Below are 20,944 nucleotides of genomic sequence, written 5' to 3'. Positions count from 1 at the left end.
ACAGATAGCTGGGTCTTTGTGGCCAGTAGTTTGACGTAAGCTGTCAAATAAACTTGTTTCTCTGGCGTGAGGTAGGCCATCTGGGAGGTTGTATTCAAGCTTGCTCCCAAGAATACAATTTGTTGGCAGGGTACTAGATGTGATTTCTTTTCGTTTATGGTGTACCCCAGAGAAGTTAGTAATTTCTTTACAAATGCCAGATGATTTCTTAGTATGTCCTGGCTATACTATCGTCCAGGAATGGGTATATTTGAATATTTCTTTGCCTGCAGTATGCAATGACTGGAGCTAGGCACTTTGTAAATACCCTGGGTGCAGTAGATAAGCCAAATGGCAGTTATTACATTTGGGTTATCTGCTTGCAGTAGCCCTCAGTCGGCCTGATTAACAAAGTCTTGGGTCTTGCGTCAGTTGCTGTCCCTTCTTCCATGACGTCAGTTCGTCAGGGGTATAAAAGATGCAGCTGACACCATTACATCAGTTTTTCTTGCCCCAGATGTCAGGTGCCCCCCTAATGGGAAGCAAATACATCTATAAATACAAGGATATACCTCCTACAAAAAAGCAAGTACACCAAAAAGCTTTTGAGCATTGTAAGGGAGAGTAGACGTATAGCCAAAAGAAGAAAGGGGGCTGGAGGGAGGGTAACCAGAACTGCAACAGTGAATACACTTGAACATCTACATTTATGGTTAGTGTACACAACTGTACTATGTACTTCGTGTTTCACTGTTGCAGTCATTACATTTGGGTAGATTCCCAAAGCTAAGGTTGGGAGGAGGAATTTAAATAGAATTAGGACCAGCTATAAGGCCTTGCAAGACTGCAGTGGCAAAGCCAGCTCTGGATTTAGAGAAAATTGGCAAATGATAATGCTTGGTGAAAGTATGTACAAAACTCCAGGTAACAGCTTCTAGGATGTCCCTGGTAGGGATGCCCCTGAGAAAAGCTGGTTGAATGGGGTCTGATGCCCTGCGGGATAGGTTTTCCATGGTGCTTATAGCAGAAATGAATGCAGTGGCCTATCCATTTTGAAATACTTTGCTTTGAAATGGCTTCCCCCCTCTGTCCCTGCAGCAAATGCCACCAGCAGTTATTCAGATTTCCTTTGAGGTTTAATCCTGTCCAAGTAGAATCTACGTTGTCTGTGCACATCTAAGGAGTGCAGTATCCATTCCCCTTTGTTCTATGGGTTAGGAAAGAAGGTAGGCAAATGAATGGACTGATTAAGAGCCACACTGGATACCACCTTGGGCATGAAGGAGGGATCGGTTCTGAGGGACACCCTGTCCACATGAAAGATGATGAAAGGCTCCACTGCCATAAGGGCCTGTAATTCAGATACCCTTCTTACTGAAGGGATTGTGAAAAAGAAAGCTGTTTTTCAAGAAAGGAATTTTAAATCTGCAGTAGCAGCTGGCTCAAAAGGAGGAAGATTGAGTTTCTCCAAGACAAAGTTATGGTCCCAGGCTGGAGTTGGGGCTTTCCTGGGTGGCCTTAAATTTTTGGCCTCTCTGAGGAACTGCTGGAGCAGTGGGTGAGAGAAGAGGGGAGGCTCTGTGCTATAATGAGCTGAAATGGCTGAGGCATGAATTTTGATAGAGGAAAAGGACAAGCCCTTATGAAGTATCTCAGTCAATTATTGTAGAATCTGAGGTAAATTGGGCACTGCTGCACTTCTCCCTTGAGATTGGTTCCAGGCACAAAATCTTTTCCATTTTGCAGCATATGATTTTCTAGTACTAGGCCTCCTTGCCACTAAAATGATATCCATCACTGATTTACTGAGGGGTGGTAAAGGAGAGATTAGGTAATTAACCAGGCTGCTAGGTTCAGGGTTTGCAGCTGAGGATGCAGAATCTGATTCTCCTGCTAAGACAACAGGGAAGGAGTCTGAGGCAGGTGCCATGGGGCCAAGTGTGACACACTGCGCAAGAAGGGGTACCAGTGTTGGCGTGGCCAGTCTGGTGCAATTAAAATCGTCCTTGGCTTGTCCTGTTTGATCTTTAGTAGTACCTTGGAGAGCAGAGGCAGAAGAGGAAAGGCATAAACTGATAGGTTTATCCAGCTGACGGATAGAGCATCCACTTTCCAAGCTAGCTTGTGGGGCATCCTTGGGTAAAATTTGTCCAATTGATGGTTCTGGGGGGAGGCAAACAGGTCTATATCTGGGCTCCCCATTTACTTGTCAACATGTTGAAAATTTTTGGTTCCAGTTTCCACTCGTGTGGGTCCATGAGGTTTCTGCTTAGTCTGTCTGCCAGTGTATTTAGTTTTCCTGGCAGGAACTGAGCTTGTAGATTCACTTGGTAGCTCAAGGCTGTGTTCCACAATGCCATGGCTAGTCTGCAAAGGGGGTAAGAATGTGTACCCCCCCTTGTACCACATGACAGTGTTGTTGTCCGTCTTTACCATTAGTTGTCCTGGAAGAATGTGGTCCTTGAAGGCTGTCAGAGTATTCTGTACAGCTAACATTTCCTTTTGATTTATGTGCAGGTGCATTTGACTTGGGTTCCAGTTGCCCTGAATGCACTTCCCTGCCAGGTGAGCCCCCCCCCCCATGCATAGTTTGATGAGTCTGTTGTTAAGGTTTGGGTGGCAGGGGGTAGTGTGAATGGTAGTCCCCTGTTTTGGTGGCAGGCCTCTGCCCACCAAAGAAACTCTAGGCATAGGCAAGGTATGATAGGAATCATTGCTTCTAGATCCTGAGAATGTTGACACCATAGGCTTTTGAGATATCATTGCAGTTTCCTCATATGCAGCCTTGCATATGGAATTAGAAGAATGCAGGAGGCCATGAACCCCAAGGCTTGCAGTATTTGCCTTGCAGATAACTGGGTTTTTGTGACCAATTGTTTGAAGTAGGTTGTCAAATGAATCCGTTTCTCTGGCATGAGGAAAGTCATCTGGGAAGTTGTAATCAAGCTTGCTCCCAGGAATATAATTTGTTGTCAGGGTACCAGGTGTGATTTCTTTTCATTTACAGTGTACCCCAAACAAGTCAGCACCCTTTGAACAAAGCCCAGAGGATTCAAAAGTATGTCCTGGCTTTCTGCCTAAATTAGACAATCGTCCAGGTATGGGTATATTTGAATATTTCTTTGCCTGCAAAATGCAATGACTGGAGGTAGGCACTTTGTGAATACTCTGGGTGCAGTAGATAAGGCAAAGGGCAGTGCAGAGAACTGATAGTGTATGTAGCCTGCTTTGAAGCGTAGGTATCTTTTGCAAGACTCCGTGATAGGGATGTGCAGGTACGCTTCTTTTAAGTCTAGTGTTGCCAACCATGCATCTTTGCCTAGCATAGGAAGTAGCTGTTGAAGAGTCAGCATCTTGAATTTTGGAATCACCAAATAGGTAAGTAGACAGGTCCAGGACAGTATTGTCTTTTCTGGGTACCAGGAAAAGTCTCGAATAGAAACCTTGTCTCTTTTCCTCTTCTGGTACCAACTGAATAGCCCCCATGCTCAAGAGATGGAGTACTTGATTTTGGGCCTCTGCCCACTGATTTGGGGGTAGATCTGGCCACCTGCTTGGTGTTGGTAACGTGTGGAAATTAAATCTGCATCCTTGGGACACTATATTTAAAACCCATTTGTCCTGGGTAATGAGTTCCCAGTTTTTGGCCTGCAGACCAATCTTTCCGCCTAAAGGAGCAATCAGTTGGGAAGTGCTTGGAAGTTTTAAAAGCAAGTCACTGAGACAGTTTTCCATAGTGGGGAGTCTTACTACTCCCAGATTTGGATGTGTAAACTCCCCATTGCTTAGTCTTGTGTGTCCCCTGAGACTGAAACATGGGGTTTCTGCTGTGTCTGGGTTTGGAGTGAGAAGACCTGGAAGGAGCTGGAAAGGACCAATTCTTAGAGGGCCAATGCCTACTAAATCTAGGCGGCTGAACGTGTGAGAAATCTATAACAGTTTGTTTGCATAGATTTAGCTTTATCTTCCATCTTTTCAAGGACTTCCTCAGCTTTGTTGCCAAACAGGCAGTCCTGATTTAAGGGATCATCCAACAGTTTAGCTTTAACATGATCAAGCAAAGATTGCTCCTTAAGCCAAGCATGCTTCTGAGCACAGAACCAGTAACCGCAGCATGCAAGAAGCCTCTAATGAATCAAATCCACATTGCAAAGTATGTTTTCCAGCCTGTTCAGCAGAATGCATTAAATCCAGTAATTCTTTATTTTCAGCACAGTCAGGAATCAACATCATTTTCTGTTTAAGCAATCCAATAACATTTTGTTGATATATGAAACCTAGCAGTTTAAAGCCCTAATGGCCAAGGTTGCAGAAGTGTAAACCTTCTTACCCCATATATCCAGCGCCCTGGAGTCTCTATCAGAAGGGGTAGGATTTTTAGCAGTAGAAGCCTTAATGCCCTTTGGGTCCCTGTGAGACAGTCTCTGGATCCGCAATAGGATTTTTAAAAAGGAACTTGTGTGAATCAGGAACCTTGTAATATCTGTCAGGTTTTCTGGGAGCAGGAGGGAAGGAATCAGGGGCTAAACTAGATTCCAAAAAGGCATCATCAACAATGTCTAGTGCAGGAGGTATAGTTAAAGGCCTATGCTGAGGCAGGAGTAAGAAATCCCTAAGCCTCTTTTTTGAATCAGAAAAATCCTGGCTTTCCCAGTGGAAATGCATGCGAGGTTTCACCAAAAGAAAAATCCTCTGGCGGGGAAGCAGAGGGAATACAGTCCTCTGCATTAGAATCCTCATAAATAGATAAGGGTAAATCCAGATCATCAGAAGAATCAGAGAAATCAGAATCCTGGTCAGAAGACTCATAAACAACTTCAGTCCTAAGTCTGTTAGAAGGGGGAGGTTGGCTTCCCCTGATTAGAGTTATAAGATCTTCAGCCATTCTTATTTGTTTTTTAGGCATAGAGACCTGAGCATGCGGCCTGGGCGTTGGTTTCTTAGGCATGGTTCGAAATTTAGGCCTATATGAAGAAGGAGGCATTGGTTTAATATGTTAGTCTGTAGGCCTGAATACACCCTCAGAAGCCGGTGCCTGCACAGCGGCTCCGGACCCATCCAAGGTAGAGACATCCGCAGGTTCCACAGTTGAAGCATCTCGCGGCATACCAGACTCCGAATGGGTCTCAGTAGAGGCCTGTGAATCAGAAGTAGCGGGTATCAGGGGATGCGAAAGGGCCTCACTGAGTACAGGCGAACTGGCGACTGGCTTAGGAGAAGCATTGTCAACAGCTTTGGACCTAGGAAGCCTGTCTCTGTCTTTATCTTTGCATTTTTTCGGAATCCCGGTAGTCGGAAGGCTAACCAATGACATTTCTGGATAATTAAACCGAGAACCGAAATATTTAGAGGTGAAAATATACCGATGATGGATAGTGTGCTGATTAAATAAGGCACAAAACCGACAGCAAGGTACGCTGTGGTCAGGGCCTAGGCAAGGAATACAGTACGAATGAAAATCTTTGTGAGGTATTTGCTTTCCACAAGTAATGCAATTATTAACTTTTTCTGACATCGGTAAGGAGCAAGAAAAAGTTTTCTCAACGGGGTACTTAACTGTAGTTGAAGACTTCGGTTCTGAAACTTGAAAACGAAAATTTCAGGAGTCGGCCGACTGACACTTGCCTACTGCTTCAGGCACTACATGGCAAGAAAGACTGATGTAATGGCGTCAGCTGCAAGTTTTATACCCCTGATGACCTGACGTCATGGAAGAAGGGACAGCAACCGACGCAGGACCCAAGACTTTGTTAATCAGGCCGATTGAGGGCTCCTGCAAGCAGATAACCCAAATGTAATGACTGCAACAGTGAAACACGAAGAACATATGATAGTGCATGTAGCCTCCTCTGAAGTGCAGGTATTTTCTGCAAGATTCCCTTATCGGGATGTGCAGGTAAGCTTCCTTTAAATCCAGTGTTGCCAACAAGGCATTTTTGCCTAGCATGGGAAGCAGTTGATGAAGAGTTAACATTCTGAATTTTGGGATTACCAAAAACGTGTTTAGGATAGACAGGTCCAGGATAGGATGCCAGGAATTGTCTTTTCTGGGTACCAGGAAAAGTCTTGAGTAAAAACCTTGCCCCCAATCCTCTTCTGGGACATGTTGAATAGCCCTGATACTTAGAAGAGAGAGAACATGCTTTTGAGCCTCTGCCCACTGATTTGGGGGATAAGTCTGGCCAACTGTTTGGGGTTGGTAAGGAGTGGAAGTGGAATCTGTATCCTTGGGAAACTATATTTAAAACCCATTTATCTTGGGTAATGAGTTCCCAGTTTTCTGCATCAAGGGCGATCTTTCCCCCAAATGAACAGTCAGCTGAGCAGGGCTTAGAAGGTTTAAAATTAAGTCATTGTGACAGTTTACTATAGGGGGGTGTCTTACTACTACCAGCTTTGGAAGTGGGAGCTCCCCACTGCTTAGGCCTGTGAGTATCTTGAGACTGAAGTCTGGGTGGTCTGCTGGTTCTGGGTTTGGACTGAGAAGGCTTGGAAGAGGCAGGAAAGGACCAATTCTTAGAAGGCCAGTGCCTACTAAATCTGGGAGGCTGTACTTGCAGGAAATCTTTAACAGTCTGCATAGATTTAGCTTTTTCCTCCATCTTTTTAAGTACTACTTCTGCTTTGTTGCCAAGCAGGCGGTCTTGGTTTAAGGCAGCATCCAGTAATTTAGCTTTAACATGATCTGGCAAAGTTTGCTCCTTAAGCCAAGCATGCCTTCTAAGTACAGACTCAGTGACAGCAGCCCTGCAAGATGCCTCTAATGAATCAAAACCACATTAATTTTCACAGAGAAACTGAAAGCAGTTAGTATAAACATTGACAAGGTTATCACACTGACACACCACAGATTCAGGAAAAATACTCTATTCATAAAATATGTCAGTTATGATGAGTTTAGATGATGTAGCTTCTTGTAGCAAGTAAATATCTTATTTTAGAAGGCATAGAAAATGAAACATTTATTTAAATGTTTTTGAAAATCTACTTAACAGTAGCATAATAATCTGTGTTAAAACAACATATACTTTACTATAACTCATTTAATTCATCTGATTGACAAGCATAAATAATCTTATAATTCTATTCTGGAAGAAATGTCATGTGATATATTTTAAAGCAGTAGGTTAGCATGATTGTAAAATCTGGTTACTAATATGTGTTTGCTGTGCATTATTTTGTATAAAGCAGACAGATTTATTCTAGGAACAGCAAGTACGATTGTGCTCTACAAAGACACAACTCAGTGAGATCAGATATATATATATATATATATATATATATATGTGTATGTGTGTGTGTGTGTGTGTGTGTGTGTATATGTATGTATATATGTGTATGTGTATATGTATGTATGTGTGTGTGTGTGGGTGTGTGTGTGTATATGTATGTGTGTGTGTCTGTGTTTATGTGTGTGATGGCTTTTTTTTTTAGGTAATAACAGGTGTTTCTGAGAATCTGCATAACTATGCAATATGATTTATAATAATTTTTATGAATACAATATTTTACTCTATTGACAATAATGAGTTTAAGTAAATGCTCATATACAAACAATTCAAGATTTGTTTGGAAGCTGTTGATAGAATTCACATGACAGAAAATAGATGCATCTTAATGCATGTAATGTCTGAATCATATTAGCCAAAGTTTTTGATTTAAATGAATGTTAGAACATAATTTTCTCTCCTCTTGATTTCTAACATTAAGATTATTTGAATGCTATTAGAATACAAGTGTTATATATTACATAGATCTATATAATAGTATGAACAGTTTTTAAAAAAAGTTTTTTAGTTTATATGATGCTGTTTTACCAAATGTGTAGTTTTGTCTTGATAGATAATTGAATTGAAAACTGTTAACCTCAGTTAAATATAACTAGTATTAAATTGATAAGGTGGTAGCTGAGGTACTGCTGCTTAGGGTAGGGGGTTAACTTGAGTAGTAAATACTGCTCTAAGTTGGAGTTTTCAACTCCAGGCGGGATGCAAGGTTTAATCCTTACATTATTTTCACTTGTTCATTGTTATATGTATATAGTTTTGACATCCACAATATATTTTGTACACTCATTGTCACTACAAACAAAATTGAATCCTATACAAAATCCCATAAGAGATTTAATAAATACAGCTATATTTAAAGGTACACCTAAAAGAGGAGATGTAACATTATTTATCTGGTTATTTGTTATTTTGATCATAAGATTCTTGAGTTTTAAAAATGCCAAATGACATCTTTAAAAGGAATTTCTTTAAACATTAATGGATTGAATAATCCGTGTAAAAGGGCAAGCCTAATAAGATACATTAATCTACACAAGGCCAATCTAGTCTTCCTGCAAGAAACCCATCTCTTGAAAAAAGATATTGATAAACTAGCCACTAATAAGTATACAGAATTGGTTAGTTCAGAGCACACTCAGAAAAAAAGAGGAGTGGCTATTTTATGGAATAAAAGTATGCCCATTCCTAAAACCATTAAGTCGTATCAGGATGACAAAGGAATGTTTTGTATGGTTACAATACAAATTAATGGGAAGACTTACACTTTAATTAATGTATATTGGATACCTGGAATTGGTATTAATACAGTGAAACATCATATTGATAAGATCATATCATTCTCTATAGGGGATATTATTTTAGCTGGTGATTTTAATTGTATACTACATGAAAGTGATACTACTAATATAAAGAAAAGAAGAATTACATCTAATGCAAAACATTTAAATGGTTTTGCTAATTCTTATCATTTGAATGATATTAATAATCAGATAGAGTCAAAATCATTACCATACACCTTTTTTTCTAACAGATACAAAACTTATTCAAAAATAGATAGGGTCTTTATTTCTAACCAGATGGTAACAGATTTAATTAATTCCAAAATCATTTCATGTCCTATATCTGATCATAACTCAATTGTTTTTGAATTCATGATAAAAAATACTCATAATGTTCAGATCAAAAGGATACCAGCATACTTAACTCAGCTAAAAGACTATAAAGAATATATACTTTCAGAAGTACAACATTTTCTAGACATAAATAATACTCCTGAAGTCTCCATTGTCTATGTTTGGGATGCCTTAAAATCATATCTATATGGACAAAGTATCAGATGGTATAATAACAAAAGGAAATCTTGGGATAAGGAATTGTTAGATATTCAAAGTAAACTGGACTCTTATAAGCATAATAATAAAGAAAATATTATGGACAAGAAAGTTATTGAAGAAATAAACAAACTAAATGAGAAATACAAAGAAATTTTAACTCATAAAGTTAAAATAACTTTAGAAATACAAGTTTTTGTCTTATTCAATAAGCCCCAAATACTTACATAGACTTAAAAATAAAACAAAAGATTGAATAAACAAAACCATATCAAAGAAATCTTTTCTCTAAGGAAAAGAAGAATGTTTCTAGTATACCAGAAATACTGGATGAATTTAGAAATCACTTTCACAAGATTAACCATAACAACATTAACATGGAACCTAAAGATAAAATAAAGGAGTTTATAACCACAAACATGAATAAAAAGCTTAATAAACAACAGATTAAACTATTGGACAAGAGTATTTCATATACAGAAGTTATTACACAAATAAATAAGCTTAAATCAAACAAAGCACCGGGTAATGATGGTATTATACCAGAGATATATAAAATCCTTTCTAAAACTACATATTCATTAATACATAAGGTTTTTATTCTGGCCCAAACTGAGTTAATAACCCCCATCTTGGCAATATACATTTATTTCACCAATTTTAAAACCTAATAAAGATCCAACTAGATGTTCTTCATATCGACCCATCTCATTACTTAATGTTGATTATAAAATGTTTATGAGTATTTTTGCTGATAGATTGAAGACAATTATCCCGGCATTATAGACATAGATCAGACGGGCTTCATTGTAAATAGAAATACTTTTGATAATATAAGAAGAACTTTAACATTAATTGATTTTGCAAATAGGAAAATAAAGATTTAACACTTATTAGTCTTGATATAGGTTCAGCATTTGATTCAGTAAGTTGGGACTATCTGTTTACCTTACTGAAATGCACAAATTTCTCTGATGCATTTGTAAATTTAATTGAGCATTTATACAAAGGAACGCTGGCTTATATTAAGGTAGGAACATATGTTTCACAAAAATACCCATTCTTAAAGGTACAAAGCAAGGATGTCCACTTTCTCCACTATTATTCACTTTAGTAATGGAGCCTTGGGCTAATTTGATTAGAAACAGTACTGACATAGAGGGTTTTGAAATAGAAGAAAATACAACATCAAAAATTCAACTTTTGCAGATGATGTTCTAATTACATCAGCAGGATCTAATTCTTCTATGCAGTCTTTATTTGATAAAATGATGAATTTTAAAAGTATTTCTGGTTTAATATTCAATGAAGAAAAACTAAAATACTACCTATATATACACGAAAAAATACTCTCATTAGTGATTTTACTAAATATGTACCCAACTCAGGTCAGATAACTTATTTAGGTATAATACTATCTAAAGATATTAAATCTATTATATATAATAACTATAATACCTGTTTTCTTAATATACAAAATCTTTTTAATACCTGGAATAATATGTTTTTTACTATGGAGGAGAGACTTACAATTATTAAAATGATAATATTCCCCAAGATTTTATACTTAATACAATCAATAATACTTTCACCTACAAAAATAACTATCAAGAAACTGAATATGCTTATGTTAAATTTCTTATGGGCACCTAATAGACCTAGGATTGCATTAAAGAAACATACTAATAGCTGGTCTCAAGGGGGTATTTCTTTTCCAGACTTTAATTTATATATTATCTCTTCTATTATAAAAGTTATTACTTTATTAATAGATCGGTCATATGTCGCAAAATGGAAAGATTATTGGGAGCTAATTAGTATGCACTTCATGAAAATCTCCTTAACACATAAAAATATGATTATAAATAACTCCATGTTGTGGTTGCTAAAGGAATTTTGTACTTCACCTATTACACCTAAACATATGGTCTGTTACCCATTAAATATTATTATTAGTTATCGTAACTTTATATTCATGCACCCTAAGTATAGGGAATGGAATTTTATTGTATTCCTATAATTTATACTCAGGGTATGCTTATGTCATCTACTTCTGAAGGAGCTCATTTAGCTATAGATAATAATCTAAAGTACTGGTATCAGCTGATATCTGATAATAAAGTTAAAATCTAGATTTCTTAAAACAAGAATTTGATCTTAGAGAAACTTGCTGGTTAGAGGTTCAGATCTTTAGACAACATCTCATTGATAGAATAGATCTAATGTCTATAACAGTTAAAGAATCTATTCCAAAACTGATTGATTACTTGATAATAAATTTACAGCATAAAGTTTCTGATAAAGGTAAACTTTCATATATACATAAAATTATCAGACAAGAAACTTTTACAATGTAGATTCATACTGGAATTATTTCACCTCTATTAATGGGGACCCACCAACTCAACAAGATAAACAATATATATTGGAATCTGCTTATAGAACTACATCTTCCATTGTCTGGAGACTTTATACATGGAAATTTTACATAGATTTTTATACACCTTTGATGATGAATAAAATTAATAATAAAGATAATCTATGTAAGAGATGTAATGTAGAAATTAATGCTGACTGGGCTCATATGTTTTATGACTGTATGAAGTTGAAAGAATACTGGAAGTCAATTAATGAATTTTTGCAGGCTCTTTTACAGATAATTTCATTATTTCTAAGTCTCTTATATTATTCAACACACCTGTACCTCAATGTGTTAAAAAGATTAAGCTTCCTTGTTATGGTCTATCCTAGCAGTGGCTAGGAAAATAATAACTAGAAATTGGATTTCAGATACACCTCCTTCGTTCAATGAATTTAAAAATGTTATGAATATAATGTGTCATATGGAAATAAGCACAATTAGAATGAGAACAACTAGAAAAACATCACATTTTATTGTATGGGATAATTTACAAAATTTGTTAAAAAAATTCTAATTTCAATAGCACAGTATTTTAGTTTAATTAATTGATCTGATTGTAGTGGATGTCTTTGTAAATACTTTAGTTGTTTTGTTGAATATTATAATAATACCTATTTTTAATTATTTGTATAAAATTGTTATGATATTTCTCTTATATGTTAAAACAATAAACTTGTTTTGAAAAAAAAAAAAAAACACATTGCAAAGTAGTCTGTTTTCCAACTTGTTCAGCAGAATGCATTAAATGCTGTAATTCTTTATTTTCAGAGAACAGTCAGGAATCAACATCATTTTCTGTTTAAAAAATCCAATAACATGCTGATACTTTAACATATGAAACTGGCAGTTTAAGGCCCTAATGGCCAAAGTAGCAGAAGTGTATACAGTCTTACCCCATCTGTCCAGGGCCCTGGAATCTCAATCATAGGGGCTGGGGTTTTTGGCAGTAGTAGCCTTAATGCCTTTGGGTCCCTGTGAAATGGTCTCAGGATCTGCAGTGGGATTCTTAAAGAGGAACTTGTGAGAGTCAGACACTCTGTAATACCGGTCAGGTTTTCTGGGAACCGGAGGTAAAGTGTCAGGGGCCAGGCTAGATTCCAAGAATGCATCATCTACAATGTCCAGTACAGGAGGGACAGCTAAAGGGCTGTGCTGAGGTAGGAGTAAGAATTCTTTAGGCCACTTTTTGGAGTCAGAGTAATCCTGGCTTTACCAGCAGAAATGCTCCCTAAGAGTATGCAAATTTTCACCAAAAGAGTAATTCACTGGAGGAGAAGCAAAGGGAATTGAGTCCTCTGCATCAGAATCCTCACAGGTAGATAAGGGCAACTCCTGATCATCAGAGAAAACAGAAATTTCAGAATCCTGATCAGAATAATCAGAAGGAAAATCAGTTTTAGGTCTCTTAGAGGGAGAAGAGTGGCTTCCCCTGATTAGAGTAATAAGGTCTCCAGCCATTCTTATCATTTGTTTTTTTAGGCATAGGGGCCTGACCATGCGGTCTGGTTGTCGGTTTTCTAGGTGTGGATCGAGTTTTAGGCCTTGAAGAAGAAGATGGCATCGGTTTAATATGCAAGTCAGTAGGCCTGAATACACCCTCAGAAGCCGGTGCCTGCACAGCGGCTCCGGACCCATTCAAGGTAGAGACATCCGCAGGTTCCACAGTCGAAGTAGCATGTCGCGGCATACCAGACACCGAATGAGTCTCAGTAGAGGCCTGCAAATCTGAAGTAGTGGGTATCAGGGGCTTTGAAAGCACCTCACCGAGTACCGGCGAACTGGCAACTAGCTTAACAGAAGCGTCAACGGCAGCTTTGGACCTAAGCGGTCTGTCTCTGTCTTTATCTTTGCGTTTTTTTGGAATGTCGGTAGTTGGTTGGCTTACCAAAGCCATTTCTGGATAATTGAACCGAGTACCAAAATATTTAGATGCGAAAATGAACCGACGTCAAATAGTTCAAGATTTGAATAAGGCACAAAACCGACAGCGAGGGACGTCGTGGTCTGGGCCTAAGCAAGGAATGCAGTACAAATGAAAATCATTATGAGGTATTTGCTTTCCACAAGAAATACAATTGTTAACTTTTACTGACATCAGTTTACAGCAAGATAAAGGATTCCCAATGGGGTACTTAGCTCTGTTGAAGACTTCGGATCTGAAACTCGAAAACGAAAATTTCAGGAGTTGGCCGACCGGCACTTGCAAACTGCTTCTGCTTCGGGCACCGTACGGCAAGAAAGACTGATGTAATGGGTCGGCTGCATGCTTTATACTCCTGACTACCTGACATCATGGAAGATGAGACAGCAACTGACGCAGGACCCAAAACTTTGATAATCAGGCCGACTGAGGGCTACCTGCAAGCAGATAACCCAAATGTAATGACTACAACAGTGAAACACGAAGAACACAGGGTATAAAGTAACCTCTGGATTTGATTCTTTGTACCCATTTGTCTTTTGTTATTAGCTGTTAGGTTTCTGGCCCCCGACTGCCTCCAGAGATGGACAGGCAGGCCTCCTTTCAGGAGCGCTAGAAGGGCTTACCAAATAAAGATTCTTTGTTGCCCTGATTCTGCGGACCTCCTCTGCCACGTGGTCAGTGTCTTAAATTACTACATTCCCCTCTGCCCTGGGGGAAGATTCACCACGTGTCCTGGAAAGCTCTCTGAGATTTTTCGAAGCCACATTTTTTCACTTCCTTTTGGACCTTTGGGATATGGTCTGGTAGGTAGCGAAAAAAGGACCCCTATGGCAGACATTTCCTTCTTGCTCACACCTGGTTAGTGTGTCCTCGACTTTGGGCCCGAACAGGGACGCGCCATCAAACAGGGCATTCACAAAGGAAGATTTAAAGGGCTCCATAAAGTCACACAAGCGCATCCAAGAATGTCTCCTTAGGGAAATTCCTGAACCCCCTGCTCTACTCGCTCCATCCATTGTATAAGAAATCAGTCTCATGGAGAAGCTGACAACTGAATTTAAGGCAAAGAGCTGAATGGAAACTTCATCCGAAACCCCTTCAGCTACTGAACCTTGGAGAGTACCTCCTATCTCCTTCAGGAGATCTCTCTGTAATATAGTAAAATGGGTTAGGTAATTCAGTGATCTGAGAGCAAAAGTCGCTGAAGAACAAAAGTGCTTTCCATATCTGTCCATCGTATCAGACTCCTTGTTCGGTGGATGAAAAGAAGATGTCTCAGAGTTCCTTCTTGTTGGCTGCCTCCACCACCATAGCATCTACTGGGACTCCCTTAGTTAAAAAGATTTTGTCTGAGGGGGATGTGATGAACTTATTTGGTCTCCAAGGAACAGGTCCACTGAATTTGGTGACTCCCACACCTTTCAAGAAACTAAATCCATAAGTTCATCAAAAGATGGAGACACCCAAGTGGAGGAAGGTTGACATCTAAAGGCTTTCAGGTACATGGACTCCTCTGCTGAAGGGTTGGTGGACATCCAACTACCTCTCTAAGTATTTCTAAGCTGTCTCCAAAGGAGACATCATCAGGAGGCAACCGTGGGGACCCTTCAGCTTCATCAAGGTCCATGTCAGAAGTGATGGACTCCTCTGGGGAGTCTAAATACTTCCTCTTACATAACCTCTTCTGACAGACCTCTTCAGAGGGGTAGTCTGGAGAGGTTTCAGAAGAGAGTGAGGTGCCCTGTGGGGCATCTTGAGACCTAGGATCTCCACGTCCCTGTGGATGCGAGGATATGGAGGCAGACACTGGTGCTTTTGGGGTAAGAACATCTGGACATGACAACGGAGCTCAAAGGCCTCCCGTACCTGATCCGAGGATATCCCTGGATCAGAAGAAATTGAGGGAAACCCTGGAATCAAGAATGACGGACCTGAGGCTGATGCAGGAGCCGAGCTCACTCGAGCTGATGCCCCGAGAGGCAAGGTCAGGATCTGACAACTGCCTGATCTGACTCAGCCCCAAGGACCAGAATGAAGAACGTCAGCTCCAAGACTCCTCAAGCTCCGATGGAGCCGAGGATGTCAGAGCAATGGTTCGGTCCGAAGATCCCGTTATAGGTCTCGAGTCCGATGGTTCCACTAGTATCAGCTCCGGACTTTCTGTCTCTGAAGTCTGAGGACGAATCGGAGGAGGACTTTAAGCAGCAGGCAAGGACGTGGTTGGATCCGATAACAACTTGGCCAGCACCAGTGTCCTTAACAGCCTCTGTAACACTCGATCCACAGCTTCATCAGAAAGGCTCCTTGGAGACCCAGTGGAGGGGGCTGGAGACTTGGAAGATTGAAGTATTGGTGACCTCAGAGTAGGGGATAATGGCTCCAAAACAGGGGGCCAGCTCCGCAACTCGAACTCCACTGGCACCAAAACGATGGTGTTGGAGCTGTAGGTTTCTCTGATCTGACAGACTTCGGATCCAGGGTCGAAATTTTTTCAACTTTTTTTGATGGTTCAGATAGAGCACTAGAAGAAGAAGATGTCTTCTCAGACTAGTCCGATTTAGAAGTTGAAGATTGGTCAGTCTTTGTAATTTGCTGTTTTCTTTTTATAGGGATTCCACCTCCAGTTCTTTTTATCTCTGTTTCAATATTCAGTACATCAATTACATTTGGTTTAAATTTTGATTTACATCCATCAATGACCCCTTTCCCATTTTTTAGCAAAGGGTCAGTGTGTCACATCAACATGACAATCATTTAGAGCCAAGGTTCACAGCACTGTTTTCTAGTAATTACTTTTCTTGGTAGCTAGTAGCATTAAACTTAGGGTACTTTTCCGTTATCAGGGCAACACTATAAATGTAGTAGCTGCTGCTTGGAATTCTCGCCGTTAGCTTCTGCATGTTTGTTGCCAACCTTGTTAGCTTCCATATGTCTGTTGGCCAATCACTTCATACTTGCGATAGTTTTGTCAATGATTTTTTTTGGTCTAAAATGGTTCTCATCTCTGACTCCTTTATTTTACATTAGATAGATTGCCCACAGAAAAGTGATGTAGCTGCTCTCAAACCCTCTATAGTTAAGTGCTGGCAGCAAACCACAACTCCCATCTGTTTACAAAAAAAAAAAAAAAAATAGTTTACATACAAAACAAAAGTCTATACAATTCAGTGACTGAAGAATGGTTGTTACTGTTGTCAAGCTAACAGTATCAATGCAGTAGCTGCCACTTCAAATTAAATGCTTCAGGGTTAACATATGTAGAAGACTTTTCCAAAGCAAAGACCACTTCTAAAGCTTCCCATAGCTATTTTAAATTGCATTGGGACGAGGGAGTACTAGTTCCTATTAAAAAACAAACAAACAGAAAAGTGATGCAGCTTCATCGGGCAACACCATCCATGTGCTAGCTGGCGCTCGGAAGCCTCGCTGTTAGCAGAGCTTGTCAGGTAGCCTGTTGGCCAACCACTCTTCATAATTGCGATGTAATAAAAAAAAAAAAAAACACAGAAAAACTGATGCAGCTCCTGTCAACCCCCCCCCCCCATACTAATAGACATATGGAAGACAACGGCTGTGCTAAAATTACAAGCGCTACTTACTGCATTTATAGTGTTGCCCTGATAACGGAAAAGTACCAAACTTAGTAAGACCATACTATGTCTAGGCAATTCAGAGCCTATGTCCTAGCTCAAAAAAATAATTTCCATAGTTACAATGAATTTGCTTCCCCAACATTAAAACATTCTGTAGGGAATTTTTAAAAAATCTGCTAACTTGTTACATTCCCAAAACACATGTTCCCCAGTTACTTCTCTCTTTCCCATCACACCTCCAGAATTTGCACCTTCTGGACTTTGCTGCATACTTTGGAACCTTGCGGGTCTTCTTATTGTTCCTTTGTAAATTGCCTTTCTATTCCCTTCCCCCAAACTTTTCTAACCTCTACTGACTGATTCTTACAGTTACGTAATTTTATATGCCCTACTAATTATTCCTTTTTTAAACAGCAGCTTCTGTTCCAAACTCAAATGAAAATTCTACCAGAGCCGTTCTTTCACTAAACTTTGTTTATACTTTGTTACAAATCCCTTATAGGGAAGGCAGTCTCTAACCTGCAGTCCCAAAAACATCAGCCCCAATCTCTATTAAATAAGCAAATGGAAATTCTACTTTTACACAATCTGATTTAACATATAAAACAATACTGCAGTTGCACAAGGCAAAAGCTGCAGCTGCGTTTTTTTTCCATCCTGTCAGTACCTATCAATCCAATCCGCTCTTGTTGGTATCCACTACTGCATCTGACATTTGACACTATTACAAGTACTGAGTACCTTTTGTCCACAGCTCCTTGCTGCTACGTAAACTTCTGATATCTCGAACAGAGTCCATTCAGAATCTACATTCCTAAGCTCTTTAGATGTGAGACCTGAAGAAGCTCACACAGGAACTGACCAATATTCAAAGGACTTACCCTACTATACTTTTGGGCTTTCAGGTCTGTCCACTGGCTACCCTAGCCACCTGACCCAGCTTATAATGTGTTGATCAGCTGACAGCCCAGCACTTCTCCTGACCTGAGTCTCCAGATCATATGGCCTCATTTCTGATGAATGACTACAAATCTGATCTCTGACATTTTGCACAAAGTTGTCTGGCACCAATTATACTTGTAAGCAGCCTAGCGTCTAAAGGTAAAATTCATTATGGATGATCTAGGACTAACAGAGAAGTCCAACGGCAATTTATCACTGAGGTTCAGATTAGGAAAGCAGTTCATCCCAAATAACACCTTTCAGGTATCATCCTCATTCCCCCACATAAGGACTGAAGTATCCTAGTAAAACTATGGCGTCAGAAGGTGATACCATATCAAGCATGGCAAACACACTTACTAATCTTGCAGATTTTTTAATTCTTTGCCAGTCATCTTGGATTATCATCTGGTGTTCTGTTCCTGGCCATTGCCAATACTTTTGATTCTGTAGCATTCTCAGTTATTTCTAAAACTTTGAGTCAGAACACCATAACATCTGTACATTATACAAGATGGCTAGTTGGATGAGTCAGTCAGAGCAGTGCTGCAGCGGTTACATTGTCACCTCACAGCAAGAGGTTCCCTGGTTTGATTCTCGGCTGCAGTGCCTTCTGTGCAGAGTCTGCATGTCCTCCCTGCGTTCGTGTGGGTTTCCTCCAGGTGCTGTGATTTCCTCCCATATTACAAAGACATACGTCTGGAACATTTCTCCCTGGGCTTCCGCTGAAAATTGGCTTTGTTCCAAGTTGGACTTTCCCAGTAAATAAATGTTGAATAAATAAATAAATGAGCAGAAGCAGTGACCATTAAAGGCATGAGGTCAGCACATTTACCACTCACCTCAGGAGTACCCCAAGGTTCTATACTTTGGCCAACATTATTTAGCATGGTCTTGTCCATTATTCCTGAAAACAACAGCTGCTGACTGAGTAAATATTCTGATCACAGTACACCTGGCTTTGTTATAACTAAGGACAGTGATTTCATCTCAATTAATGCATACATTTCAGAAACAGTTAAGCAGGCCAATGACAATGGGCTAAAATTCAGTGTTGGTACATGTAAGGTAATGCACGTCAAGAAACAGAGGATAATTAAGCCCATACATATGCCATCTCATTTAAGAGAAAGGTAACTGCAATAAAGATCTAGGCATCACACTGATATTTTTTTTCGGAATGCATACTAATTATTAAAGCTTGAAAATAAATTGGTATTGTGCATAAAACCTGGTAATTAGAGTCACTACTTGTTTAACTATAGTTTACAAGTTATACATAAGCCCGATTCTTGAATATAATAACTTTTTTGCCCTTATAGAAACAAGCAACTCAGCAACAGCTCTACTTAATGTTACTAACTCAATATACTGTAACATGAATGAAGGCCTCGTTACAGCTGGTGTTTTTGTAGATATGACTAGAGCTTTTGAAATAGTTAACCACAGCCTTCTACTAACCAAACTTGTCAAACGCTGGTCAAAATAATGTTAAATGGTTCTTACGTTCAAAACCTTTAAGGTTTATTCAAATAATCATGTGCCTGAAGTTGGCACACTCAATTTAAGAGTCCCACAAGGTTCAGTACTAGGCCCCCTTCTCCTTATTCATCATTAACCTTCGAGAGGACCTTCCCTCATTGAATACGGTACTCTGTGCTGACAAGATTCGTCTACTTCAGACTAATAAATGTCCATGTACTTTGCAAATTCAATTGCATAGGTCCTTCAAAAAACTCTGCCAATGGGCCTCAACCCATTAACAGTCAACTAAACACAACCCCCCCACACAAAAACAAACAAACAAAAAGAAAACAATGTAAAGCTGTTCTCCACCTTTACAAATGCTTGCAAATACCCACAATTACAATAACAGACTCCCAAACCAAAAGAACATGGACAAATGGCTTCGGGATTTGGTGTTTGATACGTATATTCAAGAATCAGTGTTCCTCGACTTATTTACAGACTCGCTTATGAACAGTCTCCAAAAATGCCAAATTTACCAAACAGCTCCTAGGTGCATATTCATAAACAAAGATGCAGTTTTCTCTCAACTTCGGGGACAAACACCAACTCAAACATATGTACAAGGGAGTTCTCAAATGGCAATGCCACAGAATGACATGGAACACCCTAGATCAAGAAGTCTGGTCCCAGAAGCAACACGATCTGTAGAGGTAAAATCAACTGCGTCTAGTTGGTACTTTTCAATGCTGGCTCATTCTCCAGAACTAGAGTGGCACACTGCATTCCATGAGCCAGTTTTCATTGCAGGACTTATTCTATTCTAATGCTACTTGACTGAAACCGTACTGATCCCCTTTGCCTTGTGGTTGCTAATCCATATGAAGACTTTAGGCAGTTTTTTGTGGATGAGACTGACTGGGCCAATAGGTAATCAGTGACGGACACTAGCTCCAGGAAAGACATTATACAAGTAATAGTCTAATAGTGCACAATTCACTAGTCTACATTATGAAAGGAAACTACATGAAAATCTGAAATGTACAGTAAAAGTGTTGTCAAGGTGCACTAGAACGTACCTTTCTTACTTGCTTGAAGTTTATCTGGATGATTTCTGGAAGAAAGCAAAACAATATAATGACTGCAAATACGTGAGGCGGTTTGGTCTGCTAAAATTACTTAAGTGAAATGGTCATACTGTATGGCGACAATATCGAAATGATGTGACATCCTGTAGCATATTGGAAATTCTTAATCAAATCTTATCTTAAATATGAGAAACACAACAGCCTGGTGAAACAGCAGAACTACAGTATATATATCACAAAAACTTACAAAGTGCAAGAATTCTTCCCTGGCTGGATACTTTGATGATATTTTACACTTACATCAGTAACGCTCTTTAGAAACTGCTAATGGACTCCAAAAGAAAGCGATCATCCAGTGTTTTTGTAGCAGTTCGATGAATTACTCACCATAACAGCAGCTCACGAAAG

At 39.3% G+C, this 20,944-nt stretch overlaps 1 protein-coding gene across 4 annotated transcripts in view; it reads right to left on the bottom strand.

Annotated features, from left to right (window-relative positions):
- SRFBP1 (serum response factor binding protein 1) overlaps positions 1–20,944 on the bottom strand; it is a 1,736,845-nt gene that overhangs the window by 433,312 nt on the left and 1,282,589 nt on the right. For all 4 annotated transcript variants that reach the window (XM_044060738.1, XM_044060735.1, XM_044060736.1 and 1 more), the window contains one exon: positions 20,528–20,562. In XM_044060738.1, the coding sequence (XP_043916673.1) occupies positions 20,528–20,562 (35 nt within the window). The remainder of the gene's footprint in view (positions 1–20,527; positions 20,563–20,944) is intronic.

The sequence above is a fragment of the Protopterus annectens genome, chromosome 2.part0, assembly GCF_019279795.1.
Source record: "Protopterus annectens isolate FY-2018-M chromosome 2.part0, PAN1.0, whole genome shotgun sequence".
Classification (NCBI taxonomy): Eukaryota; Metazoa; Chordata; order Ceratodontiformes; family Protopteridae; genus Protopterus; species Protopterus annectens.
The sequence above is the reverse complement of the archived record's forward strand: the minus strand, read 5'-3'. Positions and strand labels throughout refer to the sequence as shown.